Raw genomic sequence first — 24,835 nt, forward strand, 5'->3', positions numbered from 1 at the left:
TAGAAATAACATAATCAAAGAAATTCTTAGCACTGTTGGATTTCTGTTGAGCTTCAAGTGCTTGGTTTTACACATTTTATAAGGAATCTTCTGGGGACCTTGTAGGTAATTGATTAGATCACACTGGAGTTCTGAAGAAGCACAAAGTGTGAGAGTTGGACCCAATTAATGATTCAGATAAATAACTTAAAATTTAGATAATGTCAGTTTGCTTTGAAAAATTTTCAAATTGGTGATAATTGAATTGAGCTATTCTACGACTGTAGAAATATAACTTCAATGACATTATAGTACCTCAGATCTAAATATTAAGTATGTTCTTATTAACCAGAAACTCCATATAATGAATGCTGTGTTTCCATTTATTTTGTGCTAGTCTTTGGGTGTTATCCCTGAGCTTTTTTGATAAAGGCTAGCATTCTACCACTTGAGCCATATCGCTGCTTCTGCTCTGTTTTAATATAAAGACTGAAGCTAACACTGGTATTTTGTGCTTATGATTCTTAGTTATTCAGGAAGCTAAGATCTGGGAATTGAGTTTCTCAGATCTGCAGACTCTCATCTCGAGTGAACCAGCAAAAACCTGAAAGTGGAGGTATGGCTCAAGTAGTAAAAGCACCAGCTGTGAGGGGAATAAGGCCAAGCAATAGTGCAAGGCCCTGAGTTCAAACCCCAGTACCACTGCACCTTAAATATAAATTTTGTTGGGTGTGGTAACAGACAGTTGTAATCCCTGTTATCTTTAGCTTACAAGGTCCATTCTTCTACTTCTTCATAAAGCAAGTCTCTGTCTGAAAAATAAGGCAAAAATGGACTATGGATCATGGCTCAAGTGGTAGAGCACCTGCTAGTAAGTAGTAGATCCTGAGTTCAAATTCCAGTTCTGCCAAAAAGTAAGAGAAGTTTTCATTTTAAAGTTTTTATAACAGCTATTTTTCACAAACTTCATAATAAAACTATTTTCATATTATTTATTTGAATACCAGTTGTTTTTTTTTCCCCTTGAACTATCTCCAACACATGGCTTCTAATTAAAAGGAAAAGAACTTGAACTGCTAACAGAGAGGACTGAGATTTGATATGAGGAAACCCTGTGAGAATGATAATTTGTTAAAGATCAGGGTAGGTTACCAAGAAAGAGAAAATTGTTATAACCAGGTCAAAGCACTCTTTTTTTTTTTCTGGGTCACCCCCTGGGGACATGGAAATAGCTTTGTTATACAGAACTCTTTTACACACGTGGTGATAGGATTGTAAAACTTTCTTTTCATAGGGTGTGCTTTAAATATGTTTGTTTCTTGCCTGCCATTAACTTGCAGTATAAAATTCTAGCTCTATATACTTAGAAAGGAGATAGAAGATGTATTGTTGGCTAATGTTGAATGCTTTTTCATATTTCACAGCTCAGAGTTGGTGCTCTGTTCTGAGGAAAGCTTCATCAGTATTGCCCACAGCCATATAATTATCTAGGAGATGATTTAAAGGAGCCTTTGACATCCATATTTCTTTGCTTCTCAAAAGAAGCATCAAATGAGTTATTTCTAAGAAAGAAAAAGTAATAATAGGTCCAATAACCTAAAGCAAAATACATGTATTTTTTTTTTCTCCCTCATTTCCACTTCTGTGTTCTTAGTTGACATTTCAGGGCAATTCTGTCCTGACTGAAGAAAAGCAAATCTTAGAAAAGGATGAGTAATATTCAGTTCCCAGAGATTATACATTTTGAAAGCAATGTTAACTAGTGAATTTAATCAATTAGTTCCAGTTGGCATATTTACCTTATTGTTTCTATGGATGATTCCAAAGGCAGCTTCCAAGTGTTCACTGAAAAGCATATAGTTATTCAAGACGAGGCTTTGCATTTCAACCAGATGAGCATTTTGGAAAACCCTTTCAGGATTTACAAAATGTTCACATGAATAATATGTGTTGAATAGATTTTGGTGCTTTTATAAATCTTGTGGGGAGTTTTCTCATATATTATGCACAAACACATCAGAAGTATATATCATGGGAAAATAATAGGGATCATGATTCAAAAGATTTAGAATGTGAACTCACACAGATCCCTGATCTCTCAGTGGCTCTATACAGTGACACAGCTTATGAGTTAAGTTACTTTCCTGTGACTTGAAGAGGAACAGACCTGCAGATACAGTTAATCAGATTAAATAATGTTTAAAAAATACGTGGGTTGTGTTTGAAATCCTTGTCAGCATATTATTTTCTATTAAGATATATTTTTGTACTCTCTTACTGAATTATTTTGGTAATGTGGTACCTTTGTTTGATCAGTTGGCCAAGTATACATATACCCAAAACAGCCTAGCCAGAGAAGGTCTGGCCAGACATTCCAAAGCTATTTTTTGCTAGATACAGTAGATTATTGCTGTGTTGTATGACCCACTTCCCTTCATCACTTTTATCAGGATCAATGTTTGAGACTAGAAGATGAAATAAATCTTGGACCCACTGAGGACTATATCTTAAAACTCTATTAACATTTATGTATCAGATAATAAGTCATCTGGTATTTTCTTAAACTCAGAAGTCTTCCTGGAAAAGGGAATTAATGATAAGACTTTTAAATAGAAATAATATTTTAGCATGTGGGTAAACTGTTATGACTAAAGACTTAAGGCTCGGTAACTGTAAATTATGTCCTAAAATTGACCCTTACAAAATACTTGAATTAGATTAGGTTTTCCATTTGATTTTAGGAATTTCAAAATTGGCTCTAAAAATTTGCTTCAGGTAAAAACTTGAGATAAGCATCAGGGGGTATGTGTTTTTGCTGACTGTTTCTAGGAAAAACATGGTTGTGAAATGATGCAGAAAATCCATCTGGACAGTTGGGACTGGCATTATTTTGAGAAGGAATGGAGAGTACAGATAAAACTCCATAAGGCTATCCCTTCCTCTATCTTGTCACAAGATTACTACTATGTTATTTTACTTTTTTAAAAAATACAATTTTTTATAATAAGGTATTTTAATATCATTTTCATTAATTTCAAATAATATAGAAATTTGTGGGCAAAGTTATAGTTATAATTCTGCTATATGTGAGTACAATTGATGGTCTGATTTAATAATACAGATAAATAAAATGTAAGGAAGTTTTTGTTTCTAACATTAATCTCTCCCAATTTTGCCTTGATTGTTTGATTCAGTTTAAATCAGGTTCAAAACCAAGATGAGGTCACCTTCCTTATTGCTTGCTTTTTTCTCAGACTTGAAATCTGAGTTTCATATTGGAGGCTGGTTATTTGTATGTTGCTGTGTTTAAACCAGTGAATCAGAAATACCATTTGACATTTCTTTTTTTCAGTGTTTATTTTCCCTCTATGTGGTTATTTTACTTTCATGGCTATGCAGTAATTCATCCCAAGATTATAACACTAGATGATTTCCACATTTCTAAAGGCCATAATTAGTCTTTTGCCTCGCCTATAGTCTTTTATACTTTGAATGATCTAGCCATCATTTTTTCTCCTTATTCAAGAACTTTTATAACTCTCCTTCATCAGGTAAACTTTTTACCTGAAATTCAAATGGGGAAGGAGCTTTTTAGTTTATCCCACTCACTTTTCCCAACTTCATCTTGTAGCACATAATCTGAAATTAATCTTCTTCTTTTGTCCATGTAGTGGTCCCCAGATATGCTTACACTGAAGGGCATTTATTTGGAACACCTTTTTCTGATTCTTCACAGATTCTTCTAAGGTCTACTTCAAGCTCTTGTTTGATTTTATTGTAATCTTTTAATGATACAGATATGTAAAATGTAAGGAAGGTTGTTTTTTTTGTTTGTTTGTTTTGTCAGTCATGAGGCTTGAACTCTGGGCCTGAATGCTGTTCTTCAGCTCTTCAGCTCAAGGCTAGCACTCTACCACTTGAGCCACAATGCCACGTCCAGTTTTCTGGTGGTTTAGGAGATAAGATTTTCACAGACTTTCCTGTCCTGGCTGGCTTTTGAACCATGAGCCTCAGATCTCAGCTTCTTGAGTAGCTAGGATTACAGGCATGAGCCACCTGCGCCCGGCTGTAAGGAAGTTTTTTATTCTAACAATCTCTCCCAGTTTCACCTTGGTTCTTCCCTTCCTCTCCTTGTCTCCCTCTGAAGCCTTCTATGATATTCTCTGGATTTCACTCATAAAACTTTGAAATTTTTTTCTTCCGATTCCTATCTTTTCATTCTGTTGTATACTTTGAAGAGACTAATAAAGTTATGTAGATTGCAATTTTGATGATAATTGGGTTGCTTTCAGTGGTACTAACGATGGGAAACTGTTAACACTGTTTCATGTACAAAGTCAAGAGTTGCTGCCTTCCTGTACTGCAGAACTTGGAGCTTTCCCCCTACTAACAACAAATAGTTAGATTGAGTTATTGTTGTGGTCACAAAATTTATGAGATAGCCAGGTGCTGGTTGCTCATGTCTGTAATCCTAGTTACTCAGGAAATGAGATCTAAGGATCTCAGTCCATGAGACTTTTCTTTAATAAACTGCTCAGAAAAAGTGGCACTGTGGCTCAAGTGGCATTAATCTTGAGCAAAATGAAGCTCATAGATAGCACCCAGGCCCTGGGCTGAAGCCCCAGAACTGCAATACATATGTACGTACATACATACATGCATGCATGCATGCATACAAACATACAAACATACATAATTAAAATTGCTGTCATTCAGCTCTAGAATTAGCATAATTATCCTTCTTTTGAATATTGTTTAAATATCCTTTTATGGAAGATGTATGTATTTTCCAGAGAAAGAGTCGGCTCCTCTGAGAAGCTGAGTAATTTGACTGAGCTTACATAGTCATTGATAGGAGGGATGTATTCAGAACACTAGGATCCCATGTTTTGTACAGGTTGTGTACATTCAACTATTTTTAATTCTGTAGTCAACATGAGACATTTTGAGGATCAGAACAAGAGGCTACTGCTGTGTTTCATAGTGAAACATAGGAATTAAGTTTCTGGGGTTCATTTGCTAGCTTTCTAGAGCACTAGATTTGCACCTACTTAGCCAACTTTACTGTTCTTTAAGTTCATAATTAAATTCCAGGTTTTTTTCTATGTTGAAAGTGATTTTGGTTTCATCTAGAATAGGTTTATAGGGCTTTATTAATGATTTTCAAATTAAATATTGCACAATTCTCAGATTATTAGCAAATTGTCTTTTTCATGTCTCTGCTCTTGGAAAAAGAATCTGATTACAAGTTACTTCCTATATAAAAGTAATAATTGCCACATAGTGAAATGATTTTCAAGAATGAGATTATTTTAAAAAATTATGTAGTTTAAGACAGCAAAATAACCTCAGGGACTGTTTGCTTTAAATTACATAACACACACTTTTGAATATTTTGAATAAACATTAAGCATTTTAAGTTGTATAAAAGCAAATTCACTATGTGGCAGCATTTGGGGGAGGAAGGAATGATGATCACCTAAATAGCTGACACTGCACACATGAATACTATAAGACTTGATCATTTGGTTAGTATTTGATTTAATGAGATTTTTAAGTACTTTGACCATAATGAATAAAGTTAAGTTCCTCTCCCCTATAGCTTTTGTTTGCAGTTACTTTGCATTTTACATTTTATTTTTATTATAGCTATATTTAGGAAACATTTCTTAGGATTAGAAGTGTAATTATTTAGACATTAAATAAAGGGTTTCTTTAGAAATTTTACTGTCATTAGGAGGAAGTTAAAAGACTGGAATTCCATTGTCTTGTAAGATGTAAGAAATATTTATTGATTCCCAAATGGAGCTGAAAAAAACCTTTCCTCTTTTAGAAAGTTGTGAATGACCCAGCGAGAGCTCTAGTAAGCTTTACTGAACCAAGCTGCTAATAGTTATTTAATGTTATTCTTTAGTGTGAAAGAATCTCTGTAGATTTTCCTTTTAATCTCTTTGAATTGCAGGCTCATAAACCTCTCTGATGAGTCCGGCTAGTGTTTTCTTAGATCCTTACTGTTGAGACAATGGAGCCACAGAATTCTTTCACCTCTTGTTGTCAGACAAATCCAATAGAACACAAGGTCAGAAGGGCCTACATTTCTAAAGGTTGAAAGATTCTTTTTCAAGTAACCACATAAATTATTTGATTTTATCATTATTCCTCAGGAACCTCTTTTTAATTATAATGCACTACTTTCTATATGGAAAAGTAAATTTGGAAGTTTTTCTTATCTCCCTCTTGGGCTAAGCTTGTGAGCACTGGACAGGGTATGAACAGACCTTATAAGTGCCTAAAGGAACACTAAAAAGTTGAACCATTTACTTCTAAAGAATCAAAAATTGTGTAGTGTCATTGGACTCAAGATAGAATACACAAAATGTTCTTTCTTTCCAACTAGCTGTTGGTTTTTCTTTTGTAAATAATTATCACTATTTTGTAGCAATGATTCTAGATTTTAAAATCTTAGATCTGTTTCTTTAATTGAGGTCAGTGTACTTTCTCAGCAATTTTAGTAGTATCATGTTAACAGAACTTTGAGATTGGATTTGCATTTGCAGATACCTATTAAAATGTTTTATTGCAAACAGTAAAAATATAAATATATAGTTATAGAAGAAACTAACTTCGCTGTTTTGAAGTTGCCATGTCTGATTAGTAGACAATTATCAAAGGATTCTTGTGAGTTACTTTAGTGGATAGGGGAGAATTGTTTTTTAATTATAAGCACAATGGTGGACAAGCAGAGATCATTGTTTAAAAACTAAAAAACAACATTGATTTGTTTGTTCTTTTTTCTTGTAATTGCAGTGAAGGTTGGGTTGTGGGGTGCTGTTGTCCTCTCTTTAGACACCTGTCTCTCAACAAAGGATCTTGGTGACCCCCCACTGCCCACATTTAGAGTCACCTTTTACTTGTATGTACCCATTCCGCTCATTATACTGTTCTCTAGGGATCCAATTTTCTCCTGAGTTAATCACCTTAGTCTTTTTCAGAAGTTGTTAGATTACCGTCCCTTCAAAGAACATGCGTTCCTATTAGACTCTTATTGAACTTTTCCTTCCTTATTTCTTGGTTCAAAGATGTAATCATTATAGTCACAAAACTACTTTTAAAACTTGTTGAACATGCATTCAGAGAGGTGAGGACATCTTAATGTATCACTTGTTTGCTTTCACATTGAGCCCACCCATTTAATCAGAAGGCCTGTGTTACTTCCAGGCAGCACTCATTCTCCTGTCTTCCAACACTATGGGGAAGTTTTGCCTGTTATATTGCATGGAATGATGAATCACAAATCACACCGAATGTACTTTCATGTCATATACTGAATCTCGAGACCAGAATCTCCACAGAAACTTACACTGTGTCCACCTAATACTGAATAATCAGGCCAATCAACAGTGTTTAGAAGGTCACAGAACTACAACATTTGAATATATGTATTGTAACTATGCCTTTGGGCAAGTACTAGCCAAGAGATGGTCAGTGCTAATCTTTTAACTAAGAGTAAGTGTGAATGTTTCTTTCTGTGTCTAAACCTAAGGAGGAAAGGTAATGAAAATGTAAAAGCTACTGATTTGAGTGGGTAGAATAATAGAATAATAGATGAGAGTTGCACATAATATAGTAACTAGGTAAGAATTATAATAGCTTTCCTGTAAAGAAGCAGAACAATGGAAGATGATTTGCTTGGCATTTACTTTTGCAAATTATTTCTCATTATTTTAAAACAAAAATAGCCAGGCATGGGTGACTCACACCTATATCCTAGCTACTCAGATGGCTGAGATCAGTTTGAAACCAATCAAGGTGGAGAAGTCTATAAGACTCTTATCTCCAGTTTACCACCCAAAAGCCAGAGTATAGTGGTGACTCAAGTGGTATAACCCTAGCTTAAATACAAAAGCTAAAGAATAGCATCCAGGCCCTGAGCTCAAGCCTAGTATTCTAGTACTCTTGTACTTATGTTTGAACTCAGGGCCTCATCTTGTTCCTCTGGCTTGTGCTGTTACTCTACCATATAAACTATACTCCAATAAGGTTTCTGCTGGTTATTTTGGAGATGTAGTCACTCGGACTCTTGTGCCCTGGCTGGCTTCAAAACTTTATTCTTTGGATCTCACCCAGGATTATAAATGTTGAGTGGCTGGTGTCTGGCTCACTCCTCAAAGCTGAAAGATTGACGAACACCTTGGTCCCTTTAATTAAGAAATTAAAATGTAAGATTTTTTTTCCATCCTTGAGATTTTTTAGACAGAATTTTTTTTAATTGGGAAGAATAGAATAATACTTGGCCAAATATACTCTGTATAGAATGTAGAATTAAGTTATTTTGTTCAGAAATTACTTTGCAGACTAACACCATTCTGTCTAAGCTATTCAGTGGGCATACAGAGATGGAGGAAACAATTTGACCACTGGGCGAAGTCTGTCTTTAGAATTTGGGGACAGTTTACCAGACTGTTGGTACCCAGTAAATATGAGGTGATATAATATTTGACATACCTTAATAGAAAACAATAGAGTTCAAAATATTGTATTATCTTTTCATCTATTTTAAAATTATGTAACTCACCAATAAATTTTGAACAGGCAGTTATTAAATATAATTAAATTGCAGGCATTCACGCAACAGAACAAAGGGAACCATTCTCAGCAAGTGAACAAGAGACTGTGAGATAGATAAAGAAATTTTCATGGGAGTTGGGGGCTGGATTTTAGAAGTCTCTTTTTTTTAAGCATTAACTTCTAGAAGAATAATACAAGCATGCAGAAACTATAGCATGCCTTTAAAAACAAAAGACATGCCCTTCCCATCCATAGTTTCATTCTTCCATTCTTGCATTCTACATTTGTTTTAAGCAAGAGAGTACATGCTTCTACAACGTATACCATACTCTTAGTATGTTTATGTTGATTCCAGGCACCTTCCACCCTAGTAGAAAAGTCTGGACCAGAAAACAGCAAGGGACATCAACACTGAAATATTGAAGTATTCTCCTATTCATTTACTTATTCTGTTGCAGTCAAATGACTAAAAGCCCCTTGCATTTGAGTAGAGCTTTAATCTTTAAAGAACTTTTAACTTGATCTCATTTGACTTGGAGAATACCCATTAGTCTGCTTGAGCTGACATACTAAAACACTTTATAGAGTAGGTGGCTTAAAATTTATTTCTCACAGTTGTGGAGGCTGAGGAGTCCAAGATGAAGGTGTTGGCCAGTTCTATTCAACAGGAGGGCCCTTTTCCTGGCTTGCAGGCAGCCCGCTTGCTGTGTCATCCCATGATCTGTCCTCCACGTGTGGTTGGGATTGGAACAAGATCTTTCCCTCCATTTTATAAAACTACTTATCTGGCTGGATTAGGATCCAACTCTTTTAATCCTTACTTCCTAAAAGCTCATACTGATGTTAGAATTCAGACATAAGGATTTTGTGAGGTAACAGGACAGGAACCTTCTTGAATAAGAGAACTCCTTGAAGCAAGGAGGCTAATAAAATATCACAATTATCAATAGCAATCAAATATCAAATGTAATTTTTTTTTACCCAACCCTACAATGGCTACCTGATTTCATAGTTGTCAAACTGACTTAGTGTTGTTGCCTGTTTGTGAAAATGGGGGTAGCTTTTGATTGTTAAAAGCCTATAAGAAATGTTATGTTCTGGACTTTTTGGAACAAGTAGCCTAACACTGTAATAAGGTAAATTTTAAAATGTTAGATAAATAAGCTACGTGTGGTAGCTTGGCATTCTTCATAGGTATCAAAATAGTCTCCTTTTCCATTTTGCAGATGATGAGCTACAAAATATGGGACCAGTAGATGCTAAAGTATATCTTGAAGAAATGTCTTGGAATGAAGGTAGGATCTTTCATTCTCTCTTAGACTCATTCTTTTACTTGTTCTTCCATTCGTTTTCTTTGTTTTCTGTACAGTGAAAGAAATACTAGGAACTTTTTAAAAGGGAAAAAGAAACCTCAGGATATTTGGAAGTCTTAAGAAATAAATGCCTAGTTTTCCAAATATATGTGTGTGTGTGTGTGTGTGTGTTATGTTTGTTAAATTCCAAACTTTAATGAATCATTTTAGCTTCTCTCCTGTTCTAATTTGATGTTAGGCACATGGAGGTTCTTTTCTAAATTAATTTCACTACTTTGGTTTTTGCATTACCATGTGATGTAATAAGCAAAGATGATGATTTTATTCCCCATTCCTCTTTATATCCTCAACTATGTGAATTTTTTTAATATGAAGTCATAAACTGTCAGGACAAAGCTTTTTGTGTTATACATTTTATTTTTTTACTTCCCTTTTTGATTTACTTAGGGGAAATGAAACATCTGTCATTCCCTTTTACCTCCAATGAAGTTATGTCTTTGATCTTTTTCTATTATTAGTATTTTAAAACATTAGTAACAAATATTATTTCCACATTTTTCTGATGTTCCTTGAATTGTTCCAGTTACATATGATTAAATTAGGAAAACACTTTCTAAATGGAGGTGATGATGAACACTTCAGCTGAAAATCTGAGTATTTCTCAGAATGTTTCTATCTTCTTAACCCTGTAAGTTTTGTTTGGCCTGTGCCACAAAATCCTTACAGGCTTAGAAAACTTCACCGAGTATAAATAGTAAAATATAGCCACCCTTCCTGAAATTATGTTTATTCTTCTAGTTGAAAACTCTTAACTTAGTGCTCTAAAGAAGTGAGTCACAAACCATACTGACTTAGAAGAGGAAAATGGTTTTGCTTTATAAGACAGTTCTGCTACTAGCCACTCAAATGAAATCTAAGGAGTAATCACCTTTTTCCCTAAAAGGTGGCTCAAGGGGCAGCATGATAGCTTTGAGCAGCTATGCAAAGGGACAGCATCCAGGCCCTGGCACTTTCCCCGGACCAGCTATCCTCTCCTTACTTTTAGCCTACTATATAACTTATTTTGTTGGTCTTCATTCATGTATTTAAAATGACTTCTGAATATATCATTTTGTTAATTGCTTGGTGATAATACCATCAGAAGTTTCAAACAAGTTGTGAATTCTTTGTGACCATTACCATTTGAAAGTATCTGTGATAGAACTCCATTAACAACTCATGGTTCCCTGTGTCAGTTACCAAACACGTCACCTCAAATTGTTTCTCAGTGTTCACTGAGGTAGTAAAAAAAACAAGAGGGAGAATTAAGCTTCAGAAAATTAGTCATTAGCATATGTATATTTTAGAAATTTAATAGTAATAGTTTTGAAAACATGTTCCTAGTATATGTATGTTGGGTTATATGTGTACTGGACACTGTCCCTGAGCTTTTTTGCTTAAGGCCTAGTGCTTGAACACTTGAGCCCAGAGCTGTACTTGCAGCTTTTTCAGTAGTTAATTGGAGATAAGACTCTCAGAGACTTTCTGCCCCAGCTGGCTGTGAATCACAATCCTCATCTCACTGCCACCTGAGTAGCTAAGATTATAGGCGTGAGCCACCAGCTCCCAGCCCAGTTTCATTTTTTTTTGCCTGGGCCAGAATCCTGTTTATGCTTCCCATATAACTGGAATGACAAGCAGGTATTATTACAGCCTGCTTTTATTGGTTGAGGTGGGATCTTCTGAACTTTTTGCTGAGGCTGGCCTCAACCTTGATCCTCTGGTTCTTTCCTCCAGTAGCCACCCTGCCCAGTTTGTTTTTTTGTTTCATGGATAAGAAAATGACTTTGTGGTGAATAATAGGGACAAGATTAAGGGAATAGACAAGGTTTTCTTTTTTCCTTTTAAAACTTTTATTATAAAGGTGACGTACAGAGATGTAAAAGTTACATAAGTCAGGTATTGAGTATATTTCTTACTGAACAATGTCATCCCCTCCCTCATTTTTTCCAATTTTTTCTGACCCCCACCCTTCCCAAGTTGTAAGGTTTTCTTTCTGATGAAAAGAACCACACAAAGTTGGCTTATTTAATTGCTAAATTTTCCAAGACTGAACTTGACAGAGAGCAAGGCAATTAGATCTGTTTTTCTAACCATTGCCTGAGGTCTGAATGTTAACCAGCTTTGAAAAACAATTGAAAATACTTGATTGGATTATATGAAAGAAACAATAAAGGTCAATGAATAACAAAGAAAAAACAAGAACACGAAAAGCAAGAAGAAAATAACACAGAGACAGCAAGAAAAAGAAAACCAGAACAGAAAATGAGGAGGCAAAGAAATCACACAAGCACAAAGAAAAAAGACCAGAAGGAAAAAATTGCATGAGTCAATAAACACTAGCGTTGAAAAGGACCAGAACAGAAGAGATACAGAAACACAACAAAGAGAAAAAGAAAGATCATATCAGAAACCCGGCAAAAGCACACACAGATGACTGGCCTACTGATAAACAAAAAACAAACAGAGATCAACCAAACAGGAACAATAACAACAAACCAAAAAAGAAACAGAAAAACATAGTAGGAGCAGACCCAACTGAAGACAAGACTGACCAAAAAAAAAAATACCAAAAACAAAGAATAAAGGAGAATCAAGACAAACAAAAAAAAGATGCGCCAAAAGGAAAAACCGAGCAAGACATAAAGAACCTCAAAAACAAAGAACAGACAGGGAAAATTCTAGGGAACGAAAAGACAAAAAAAGAGAAGAACACACAGCGGCAAGAGGAAAACCTACAAAAAATGAAAACAAAACACCAAAAAAAATACATAAAAGAAATCTCAGCGAACCAAGATCATAAACCAAAGTCACTGAACTGCCGATGCAGACGAAAAGACACCATCGCCAAAAACGAAACACAAGATGGGAACATAATTTCTGGAAACACAGACCCACTAAAAAAAGAACTCCGGTACTACAGCAAAAATTGTTAAAAGCATAAAACAAAACAGAACAATATCCAGAAATGAAAAAAAGAAGCCAAACAAACTCCAAGGAAAAGAACACTAAAAAGAAGCCACAAAGAAAATACAAAACAACAAAGCAAAGGCCACCCAAAACAAAAATAAAATTCACTAAATGGACGGAGAAGTGAAAAATACACCATCCCAAAAAAGGAAGCAGAAGATAAAAAACAAACAGAGCAGGACACAGATGCACAAATTAAAGAACTCCTAAAGAAAAGAAAAACTTGTCCAAACATAAACACACCTCAGCAAAAGACAAAGACATGATAAGAAGAAACCATTCAAAATACAAGAAAGGAAAGTCTTAAGCTGCCAAACAAAGAAAACACAAGACCAACAACCAAAGAACACCACAAAAAAAAAAAAAAAAGCTTAGAAATAAACATAAGAGACTAGTCCCACAAAAAAAAAGACAACAGAATAAAAGAGAAAAAAAAAAAAAAGAAGCAAGGAAGGCAGCAGCAGAAAAAAAAGAAAAAAACGGAGGAAGAAGAAGGGGAACAGAACAACCATCATCACCATAAAAAATAAAGGAAAAAAAAGAAGCAAAAAAATAATTAGACACCAGTAAGCACCCCTCTTTGTGGCAGAACAGCAAGAAAAAAAAGAAACAATCGGCAGGAAGGAAAAAAAAACAAATCACCAATAAAATAAAGAAGACTACTTTCAGCAAAGAATCAACGACAACAAAATATGGAGGATACAATACCAAAAAAGAATTATATAAGAAGTAAGCAGCATCCGAACAACAGAAAAAAACAAGACATCAAAAAAACAACGAGGAGCATCCGAAACATGACAATAGAAACATAGGAACAAAACATTAGGGACAAGACATCAATAAAACCAAAACTAAAAAAAAAAGGAAAACATCAGCCAATCACCACCATCACCCGTCCATAAAATCAAAAAATAAACATAAAATATAGATGGAAGATTAATTTCGGATAAGTTTCTTTTCCTTTTTTGAGAGAAAAGCTCACACTGTAGAGCAGACGCGACCTAAAAACAAAAGATTTCCCCCCCCAAACCCCCAAGGCCAAGATTACAGGTGTTCAATACTGCCTGGTGCTTGGGTTACATTTGTATCCAAATATTAGCTAGTATAACTTGAATAATGTGTTGCTATCCTTTGCATTTAGCAATTAAAATAATTAAAACTGAATTGCAGATAGTTTATTGGCAAGTACATGGTTTCAGCTGCAGTATAAATTCACTTGAACAGGAGACAATAATCAAGTCAAAAAGTGTTTGCTAATCATCAGCAAATCTTTCAGTATTTGGGCTTTCACGTAGAAATCCAAAATCACTCAGGGGCCAGATCTGTAAAATCAAATATATTTGAAAACAATTAATAAAGGTGATACTGCAATATTATGTTCTTTCCTATTCTTCATAAGAATTTATGAATATGCGTGTTTTATAATCCTCAAGAGTTAACTGTGCCAAGTGTTTGAATATGATACCAAAAGTGCTTGAATATAGCTAATGTAATTTGAATTTGTTGTATAAAATCTCAAACTACTATCTATAAAAGTGGGAGAGAAGAGGGAATAATGTTTTCTATAGAGCTATGAAATAAAGATATGCTCACTAAAATATAGTCATTTTAACAGTTAAGTCAACTGTCAGCCGGAGGACTTTAGAGAACAAAAAACCCTCATAACAGAAAAATAAAGCTTTATAAAAAAAAAAAAAAGAAAACTTGTACCTTAAAGAAAATTCGTCCTCGTATTAGTCCATATGGAATGGGTCCATAGTACCTAGAATCTGTAGAATTCTGTAGATTGTCTCCTTCTAGCCAAACATGACCCATTGGCACCTAGAGTAGGTGAAGAAAGCCACTTAAAACAAACTTAAGTTTGAGTACTGTTATTTAAAATATGTTATTTAAAGACAAGCCTGCTGATGTGCACCTGTAAAAACAAAAGTCCTAAAGTCAGGCACTGATGACTCATGTCTGTAATCCTACTTAGGAGCTGCTCAGAGGAGGCTGAGATACTCCCAGTTCAGAGCCAGCCCTGTCAGGAAACTCTGTGAGACACTTATCTCCAATTAACTATCAAAAAGCTTGAAGAGCTGTGGCTCAAGAGATAGAGCATTAGCCTTGAATAAAAAAGTTCAGGAACAGTGCCCAGGCCCTGAGTTCACATACCCACACACATACACCCATACACCCCGGCATGCACATATGCACGCACTCAAAAGTCTAAAGTTTTTTTTTTAATGAGGTACATAGAAATCCTAAGTTTTGAATGATGTTCGCATTTCTAGCAAAATAAAATAAATAACTTCTATTAAATATCTAAGGTCCCAGCTTTCAACAAGATTTTCTGAATCATGTGGTTCCCAAACATTAATTTGTCATACAAACCCCAAACTAAGGTTTACAAGAGATCAAAACAATGTGACAGGGTCATTAATTTAATGGACTTCAAAAGAGGTCATTAGGATAGTGACTGAAAATATGTCCTCCTGTCTCAATAACAGCATAAGCAGGACAGCCACTCACTCAGCAACATCCTGGGGCCAATACCCAAGCCAGACCCATTAGAATACTCATGATGAACTAAATGGTAATTGATTGTGACATCAATTACAAATAATCTCATCATTTTATTAGAGTGGGCTTGTCAGAATTTTAATTAAGGTTCACTCTTCTGCTTTTGTGTAGCCACATCTTCAGTGCATTATACATTGAAAATGACCATCAAGAACCAGAAAAACCTACTACAAAATCATCAGTTGTAAAATTAATGATGGTGACCTTCTACTAAATGAAAAGACTTTCCTTCTTATATGTCCTGTGTATTAATTGGTAAAAAAGCTCAAATTTTTACTGAATTAGAATTAAATGCATTATTTATTTAATAAGAAATTTGCCTTCTAATTTCTGTTCAATATAAACTTAAAAATTACTCTGGCAATAAGCATTATAACAATTAAAAGCAGTTGGCTTCATAAAGCTGGGTATAGGTGGCTCATACCTATAACCTGCTACTCAGGCCTAGATCTATTTGAAGCCAACCAAGGCAGAAAAATGTTAGATTGTCTTTAGTTAACTAGCAAAAATTGGTATGGCTCAAGAGGTACATTCCAAGCTATGATCAAAAAGCCAAGTGAAATCTCTAGGCCCAGAGTTCAAGCCTCAGTACTAGTGCGTGTGGGCGTGCGCACAAACCAGCTTTTCAAGGTTTAAAAAAGTTCAATGATTGACCAACCAGATTACTATTGGGAAGGAATTTATTTTCACTATAACAAAGTATCAAAATTTAGTAGACTGCAATTTTTTGTGACTAATTCCTTTTTAAAAAATAAATTTAAGGGCTGCGAAGGTGGCTCAGTGATAGAGTGCTTGTCTTGCATGCATGAGGCCCTGGGTTTGATTCCTCAGCACCATATAAGCAGAAAAATCTGGAATTGGCTCTATGGCTCAAGTGGTAGAGCGCTAGCCTTGAGCTAAAGAGCTAAGGGACAGCGCCCAGGCACAGAGTTCAGGCCCCACAACTGACAAAATAAATGAATAAATTTATACAAGCACTGAAATCTTTATTTCCCTTTTCATAAATGAAATAGAATGTTTTGTATCTTATAGAAATATTTGCTGAAAACCTTTACATTTACATATTCTACCCTTAAGTGTTAAATCTATTTGCTAAAAAAATATAAATTTACTGAGTATCAATATAAACCCATTCACTCTTATTAGTGAAACAAGTTAGAAGTCTTAAAGCCAATAGCAAGGCTCTGTCCTGTTCTACTTATATTTTAAAATGGACTCCCCACGTAGTAAGGCCTAATACTATACAAGCAGAAGAATGAGTGTATCTCAGGTCACCAAAAAATGAACAGTGCATTTGGAAAAGCCATGTAATTAACAAATTCTTTAGTATACTTATGAAGTGAATTTCATCTTTTTGTTTTAAATTTTCATTGTCTCAAAATTGGTGTTCCTGATATCTACAAGTTAAAGGACTCAGTAAAAGCTAAAGGAAAGTGTTAAGCTAAAGGAAAGTGTTCTATGATTAAGTTCTGGTGATGCATACCTGTAATCCCAGATACTCAGGCTGAGATTTGAGATTAGAATCGGCTCAGGCAGACAAATCCAAGAGATTCTTAATCTCTTAGACCAGCAAAAAGCCAGATGTGGAAACATGACTCAAGTTGTAGAGTATCAGGAATGAGCAAAAAAGCCCTACAAGAGCATGAGGCCCTGTGTATAAGCCCCTAGTTACTGGCACAAAAATAAACAGTAAATTTCTATAAACTACTAAGGCATCTCTGCATTGTAAATGACAATAAGCAAGACTCATTTCTTGGTCCATCTCTCTTTGAAGTTTACCTCGATTTTGCCTGCCCATACCAAATAGAACCATTTACTCTATAATGCCAGCCTTCATTAAGACTCTGGTCTATAACATCTTTTTACTTAAGTTTTGTGTAACTATTTTATCAAATAACGTAATAGGAAGTAATGTCATGGTCTTAATTCCTTTTAGAGTTTTACTTATTACTAGTTATTAGATTTCTTATAATCTTATTGTTAAAAATAAAATGGAGCCGGGTGCCTGTGGCTCACACCTGTAATCCTAGCTAATCAGGAGGCTGACATCTGCGAATCTCAATTTGAATCCAGCCTAGGCATACAAGTCTATGAGACTCTTATCTCTGATAAATGACTCAGAAAAAGCCAGAAGTGGCTCTGTGGCTCCAGTGGTAGAGCATTAGCCTTATAGTATCTCTTTGCATGTCTTGCCATCATTGGGTTAATTAGCTCTTTTCCTCATTTCAGAGGAGCTCTTCAATATGAGGTTAACTCTTTGAGATAATAGTGCAAATATTATCTGAGCAGGTATTTAAAAACATACATTATAACAATATGAAGAGCATCATTTTGGTTGGGGGTGTGTGTGTGTGTCAGTCGTGGGGCTTGAACTCTGGGCCTGGGCTCTGTCCCACAGCTCTTCAGCTCCAGGCAAGTGCTCTACCGCTTGAGCCACAGTGCCACTTCCATTTTTCTGGTGGTTTATTGGAGGTAAGAGTCTCATAGACTTTCCTACTCGGGCTGGGTTTGAACCACGATCCCCAGGTCTTAGCCTCCTGAATAGCTAGGATTCTGGTGTGAGCCACCAGCACCTGGCTAGGAATAAAATTTCTTAATGTGAAGTGTTTGACATCTCACTTGCATCTTCTTCCGTGATCTCTCTTTAGATTTCTTGTTTTACCCATTCCTTATCAACATTTCTGTAAAAGACTTGCCAAACTCATCATGCAACAGTGTTCTAATATGAAAGTTCACTGATATTGTGTGCCTCTCAAAATTGCCAACAGCATAATCTCCTCCAGTAGGCAGAGGTTAAAAACAGTTCATTTCATATAATAGAAACAAACCCAATAAAAAACCAAGTCAAACCAACTAAAAGGTTTCTATGATATAGTCAATAAAAACAAAAGGGTCAAAGTGTGGTTATGCATGCCTGTAATCCCAGCTGTTTGGGAGGAACCAATCAGGAAAATTGTGGTTTTAAGGCCAATAGGGCAAAAAGCTAACAAGAGTTAAAAGCTGGCAAGATTTAGCTCCATAAGCCAAGCATGATGACCAGTTATCCCAATTAATACAGGAGACCTTTGTAGAAAGATCACAGGCTGAGCTTAGGCATATACAAAAACCTATCTGGGTGGAGGAAAAAAAGGACTGGGGTCATGGCTCAAATGGTAGAGTACTTACCTAGCAAGCATGGGGTCCTGAGTTCAAACCCTAGTACTGCCAAAAAAAAAAAAAAAGTAGAGCTATGTAGGTAAATACTTAAAAAATTATTCTGTATATTTTAAATGTACCTTTTTATAATATATGTATTATTTAGGTAATTTAAATACACAAATGCTTTATCTTTTCAGTGATACTTTTATATTTTCTGTGTCTGTCTGTCTTGTCTGTCTGTCTGTATAGCGCTCTCACTTTGAGGCAAGTTCTCAATATGTAGCTCAAGCTAGCCTTGAACTCAGCATCCTCCTTCAGCCTGTTGAGTACTTGGATCATAGACATGCACTACCATGCTAGGCTTGAAACTTGTACTTTTCTAAAAAGGCATACTGCTTATCATAATACAAGCTAACAGCAAAAAACAAAAACAAAAAACAACCTTTTGAATGTATTGTTTTTCCTTGTTGGTCTTTGATGGTGTGGAAAGAGAAACTCCTGTTCTGGGTTAAAATCCAGTTATTTTCTACTAAATAGGTTACTGGCCACCACAAAGTTAAAAATTTAAACCTGGTAAGAGAAAAAAGGATCACATAGCAATACTACAAATAAGAACAGGATAAGATGGTACCTGAAAAGTTATAATTTTACAACTAATGCTTAAAAAGTATTTGTCCAATAAATGTCTCACAAATTACTAATGTCAAGTGTTCATGTTGCTTTGAATAATTAAAACTTCCAACAGATTTTTTTCTGTCTCATAAGTCTACCATGCCATCTTGAATGAATACATGAGACCAAGTAAGTGCAACTTTTTAATTTTTGTTCAAAACTAAATTTTTCTGGTGTCACAGATATAGCAAACTTTAGGGCTAAAATTTCAAACATTAGAAGAACCTTTAAACCATTCTTGTTTCTATCCCAGAGGTTTACTTGCCGAGCCATGATAAACCTGATCTCAGGGCTGGACAAAAGAACCTATCCTCCAGTTCTCAGCTATATTTACTGGGATCGAGTTGAGAGCCTTCTTTTCAGTACTACCAGCAAATGTAATTACCTCATGGCCTGCGGGTGTCCATTCAACAAAAGAGGCTTTGTGAGGCAACCCCACAGGTGTTACCTTTCTTGATTCAAGTGAAATCTGATGAAAGAGTCCACAGTATCAAATAACCCATGCACTAAACTATAATAAAACTCATTTGTTTGATTAAGCAAAGAACACTTTTAATTAAGAAAAAGTCCTAACTAAAAAGATATTTGTATGTCTGGCCTCCTTTAAGTTTCAAAAAAAGAAAATCTTAAAAAAAATGAGTGATTGTAAATTACCCCTTTATTTGCCACATATTTCATAGTTTACTTCAGCAAAGGTGTGCAATGGCAGTACCTATTGCACATGCCTCTTTAACTGATCTAAAATGACTGCATAAGAAAGGCAAAATGTAGGCAATGAAGGAACAAAGGTCATAGAGGCAAGGAGAGAAACTTTTCAGAATCCTTTTCTTAAAAATAATTATTTTAGTATCCTTTTCCCATAACAAGGAAGAAGAGCACATGTATCTTATGAAAGTATTCACATAAAGCTATTTTGTTTTTAGCAAAAGCAAATGGGTTTGATAAATCAAGGGCACTTTTTAAAGTTTCTCACTTTAAACAAAATTTTAAAGATTTTGCTTGCCTGAAGAAGTCCGTATGAATGTACATTCATAAAATATTTCAGTATAACAATTCCTAGTTATGTAATTGTGTTCATTCATTACTGTCTTTCAAGTAGGCAGTGCCAAGCCCAGCTTCTCTACTGCTAGGCAGCAAATGCATACTATACTTAGTCATAACTTACATATCTAAAATGTACTTATGGTAAGACAGGATGCAGACAAATTATAGAGAGAATATTTGGAAAATGAAATTTTATTAATAAGTGTGTAAAAAGATGTCACAAACTCCAGTATTTGACTCAGATAAATAGCAACACTGTCAATATCACCATGAAATAATCATTGGCATTTACCTTTCCCATATTACTAGTAAAAGCTATAATCAATAAAATCTGTGTACAAAAGAGTTAATTCTTTTTCAGGCAGTAAATTAGAAGAGCTTTTTTTAATGGGAATGTTTCAAATGCTAATTACAGGTATTTCTGAAGGCAAACTCAAGAATGGTTCAACTAATACTCTATTTTCAATGACATTCTCCTGGCTCTAACTTGTTTTTCAGATAAGATCATCCAAGTTAGATAGTAAAGACTAACTTTTTAATTTTTTGAACAGGCTTCTTTGTCAAGCATTGCTTCCTTAAATATCAAATGCTTAGGTTCTTCTTTATGAAGTATCCACACCACCAAAACCTTACTATAACTTTTTAGGGGGATGGAGAAGGAGAAGAGAGTTAAGACTGCAGAAAGTACATTTAAGCCATCTAGTAATGATAACTTCCTGTCAAAACAATGGGTCAGTTTACCCTCTGACTTTTCTTTTGTTCTGTTGCCTGCTCTGATTTGGGATTCATAATTAAAAGAAGAATTTGAGGGTCAATCCTCAGTACCCCCACATACACCATAAATAAATATGTAAATGCATACATGCATTTAATATTCTCATTGAAAGACTGTCTCTAGGCTTTCATTTTCATGCAGCCTACTCTACAATCCTGTTCTCAGACTACAGAAGATGAGCCTAATTAAATATAACACAGGGTATTTCAGAGTTGGTAGAATATGGTGCTAATGTGAAAATAATGAGTTCATTGTACTCTCAGAAAAACAATTCTAAGTAATTGGTAAGTCAGATGCATTGTGTATAAAATATGCACTAATATGTTTGCACTACAAGTTTTATTCTTGGTACTTCAAAGTCCAAACATCTCTACAGATTCAGTTGCTGTAGATGAATCTCAGTAGCTCTTGTCAATCTCCTATTACTTCTAGGCATAACTACTTCATAGTAAGATTGAGCAGAAAAAATAAATCTGAAGTGCATTAGAAATAGAAGGTCACCAGTGGATCCATACTCCAGCATAAACAAATGATTAAAATTAAATATGTAGATCTTTTTATTCTTGCTATTACTAATGCATTTAAAAGCATTGTTACCTGCTTTTTTGACAGACTCTTATTCTACTTGTGTTTTATTCATCAAAACACAACTCTAATGTTCCAAACCCTACAAATTATTTAGAATGAAATGTAGCTTTGTGAATAAAAAATTGCAAGATAAGCAGATGAATACTAGTTTAATATTTTGTAAGCATGCATCATGCAAGGACAGTAGATGCAGACCTTTAAAAACAATATTGATGTTCTAGGGCTGAAGGCATCACAACACTGTTTTGACTGAGATCATGAAAACACGCTGTGGACTGGAATAGTAAAATATCCAGATGTCACTTTGGGAGAACAGTGGTTGGTTTTGTTTTTTTTGTTTTGCCACTTGATGAAATATTTAAGAGCTGTTGTATTAATTTTGAGGTACAGATAGGCTTATAAGTGGATTCCTAAACTTGTCTAAAGTTGATTGTATCTTATTTCTCACACTTTCTATATCCACATCCTGGTTTTTTTGATCCATCTGCCCATGCTGCCAGCGCTAGTAACATGATTTTAATTTTAAGCCTTTTGGTTTCCTGTATTACTAGCATACAACCATTTCTATATATTCCCTTAATCTTTCTGTAATCTGTACTTTTCACTATCAGTGTTATTACCTCAACTACATCATAGCTTGTTACCCAGACACTCTGATCTATTACTGTTAGTCCACATTAATAATACAGTGATCTGTCAAAACCTACATCTGATCATGTTAGTTGCCAGACACACAAAAAAAAAGAATCATGTTTTCCTTTTCACTGTTATTTCTTTCACTATCTACCCCCTTACATATTCTATACATAGGAAATTACTTTTGGCAAGTTTGTAAAATACAGTGCTACATTGCCAAGCCCAGGACTGGCCAAAAAGAAAAAAAGTACAGATAATTTATAATTAATTAGTTTTTGCTTCTCAGATTTACTTCAGAAGTACTGGCATTCTAATTTTGCACAATTAAAATACTTCTAGGTGAGCAACATGCATTTTAGAATATTCTGTAAGTACCAATGTTGATCTTCATATATACATACACATATTTTCAAACAAATCACTATAAAATAAAATTTTTAGTAACTGAATTTTACTAAACTAATCTCATCTTATTCTAGCAATGTTCAGAGAACACATCAGAAAATGCTTAAATTGGAGGAGTCTAAAAGATGATTCTTTAGTATTAACACCTCAGACTAGTAAAAAGAAAGTCAAATTTATCTTCAGAATTGGGTTAACTATAGGATGAAAAAGTCACATCATCTCTGTCATCTCCTTATTGAACTTCACTCCACCAAAGAGTAAATACGTTTTCTCCACATCAGCTGCAATCAAGGCATTAGCAGTATGCTGTGATTGATCATGCTGGAAGCCGTTGCTGAGAAATGGATGTGTAGCACAGGGTTTTATCGCTATAGTCTGCAAAAACCATGTCCCTCGTTTAGATACCCTAGCTGTAATAAGTGACATTATTAGGTAGTTCTTCTATTTAAATGACATAAGGATTTAGTGTATCAGCAGCTTATTATAAACAAGCCCTTTCGATCTGATAGTTCCTCTCCCTACCCAGAAGTACCTTTCTGTTTATAGTACAAGTGGTAATAGAGGACCAGATGGTTGTGACTTTTAGCTAAGGTAAATGACACTTAAGCAAACACAAAACAGCATTAGGATATCCAAGGATTTGAAGAGTATCCTAAACACATAGTACATATAAAAGGACTATTGGTGTTAACTATAAAAAGTGACCATTTTCTAAGACTGTATAACTAGTGAGACGATTTTGCAGGTAGTCAATTTGTTTTCTTTAGATATTTTCTAAAGTAAATTTATTATTGTCATATGCATTTTAAGTTCAGATAACACCATTTCTTTCTCAAAAGTGAAGTTGTGTCTTATTCCCTACATTTCTGCCAATAAGATCAATGATTTTAACATGTGCTAAAAATTGACAATGAAAAATTTATAAAATACTATATACACACTATATATCACCTGCCCCTAGTAGAAAACTAATTACTTGGTGACCATTTTATCTTTCATTTGTAATGCTGAAATCTGGTATAGAAAAGCAAAAGAGTAGGAAGAGTATAAGCAAAAATAACTTGGAAATTACTGGGGTGGGGGGGGAAATAGGGCTGGGAAGGTAGCTCAGTGGTAGAGTGCTTGCCTTGCATGCAATTCCTCAGCACCACATAAGAAGCAAAAGCCAGAAGCGGCACTGTGGCTCAAATGGTAGAGCGCTAACCTTGAGCTGAAGAGCTGAGGGACAGCGCCCAGGCCCAGGGTTCAGGCCCCACGACCAAAAACAACAACAACAACAAACCAGAGCTTGTCTTGTGTTGCACCTGGATGGTTACAGTACCAATGGTAAGACCTGGGCTGAATCTGACTATATTGAGTGTGTAGATTTGATGTGCATAGAAGAAAGGATAATCCCAAGGCCTGAACAAGCAGAAGAATGTAATTGCTTTTACTATGATTGGGAAGTATGAAAAGACTGTTTTGGTAAGAAGACAATTTTAGTTCTGGACATACAGTAACAATGAAGTCTCACTTGTACAACTAAAAAAAGATTAAAGGAAAAACTAAGCTGAACAGGTGGCTTTAGTAGAGTACCTACCTAGCAAGGGTGGGACACTAAATTCAAAGCTCAGTACTGCCAAAAGAAGCCCAGTTCAAATACTAACAAAAAAGTAATTAATGTTTCATTTTCTATAATGGATACTTCATAGATCATATGAGCATAATTTGTTACCAAATATATATATATATATATATATATATATATATATATATATATGAGGACCAAATGTTAACACTGGAGAGAAAAACAAGAATCACTGAGGACTTTGACAAAAACTGTTTCAATAAAGTGGTGGGAACAAATGCCTAACTAGAATGAGTTCAAAGAGAGATTACGAATCACAGAATAGGATCAGAAAAATATAAAACTCTTCTGCAAGAGGCTGTGAGGCACATTTGTTTGGATTGTAGCTTTTATTGCATGTTTACTGGGATAATCTAGTATACTGCAATGCCTACCACATATTATCTGCATAAAGATTATGAAGATTATTATTTGTCTACACTAGCTTCATTTGAAAATGTTACTGTACTTTGTGAGTTCTGGTCCCATATTCTCTAGGGAATAATACTAAATTAAATGGACTGGAGGCACGGCTCAAGG

At 34.9% G+C, this 24,835-nt stretch overlaps 2 protein-coding genes across 6 annotated transcripts in view; one reads left to right on the plus strand and one right to left on the minus strand.

The window, feature by feature from the left end:
* Dnajc24 (DnaJ (Hsp40) homolog, subfamily C, member 24) overlaps window positions 1–24,835 on the plus strand; it is a 61,334-nt gene that overhangs the window by 25,354 nt on the left and 11,145 nt on the right. The window contains exons 4-5 of one of the 3 annotated variants that reach the window (XM_013019655.1): window positions 9,774–9,842; window positions 15,543–15,625. In XM_013019655.1, the coding sequence (XP_012875109.1) occupies window positions 9,774–9,842; window positions 15,543–15,619 (146 nt within the window). In that variant the 3' untranslated portion in view covers window positions 15,620–15,625. Of the gene's footprint in view, window positions 1–9,773; window positions 9,964–15,542; window positions 15,626–24,835 lie in introns of those variants that run through there. The other 2 variants (XM_013019657.1, XM_013019656.1) reach the window with 2 other exon arrangements.
* The window catches only part of Immp1l (inner mitochondrial membrane peptidase subunit 1), a 54,394-nt gene continuing 43,586 nt past the window's right edge, over window positions 14,028–24,835 (minus strand). For all 3 annotated transcript variants that reach the window (XM_013019653.1, XM_013019652.1, XM_013019654.1), the window contains 2 exons: window positions 14,580–14,690; window positions 14,028–14,191 (listed from right to left, as the gene is read on the minus strand). In XM_013019653.1, coding sequence (XP_012875107.1) covers window positions 14,123–14,191; window positions 14,580–14,690 — 180 coding nt within the window. In that variant the 3' untranslated portion in view covers window positions 14,028–14,122. The remainder of the gene's footprint in view (window positions 14,192–14,579; window positions 14,691–24,835) is intronic.

Source organism: Dipodomys ordii, unplaced genomic scaffold (assembly GCF_000151885.1).
Source record: "Dipodomys ordii isolate 6190 unplaced genomic scaffold, Dord_2.0 Scaffold46, whole genome shotgun sequence".
Classification (NCBI taxonomy): Eukaryota; Metazoa; Chordata; class Mammalia; order Rodentia; family Heteromyidae; genus Dipodomys; species Dipodomys ordii.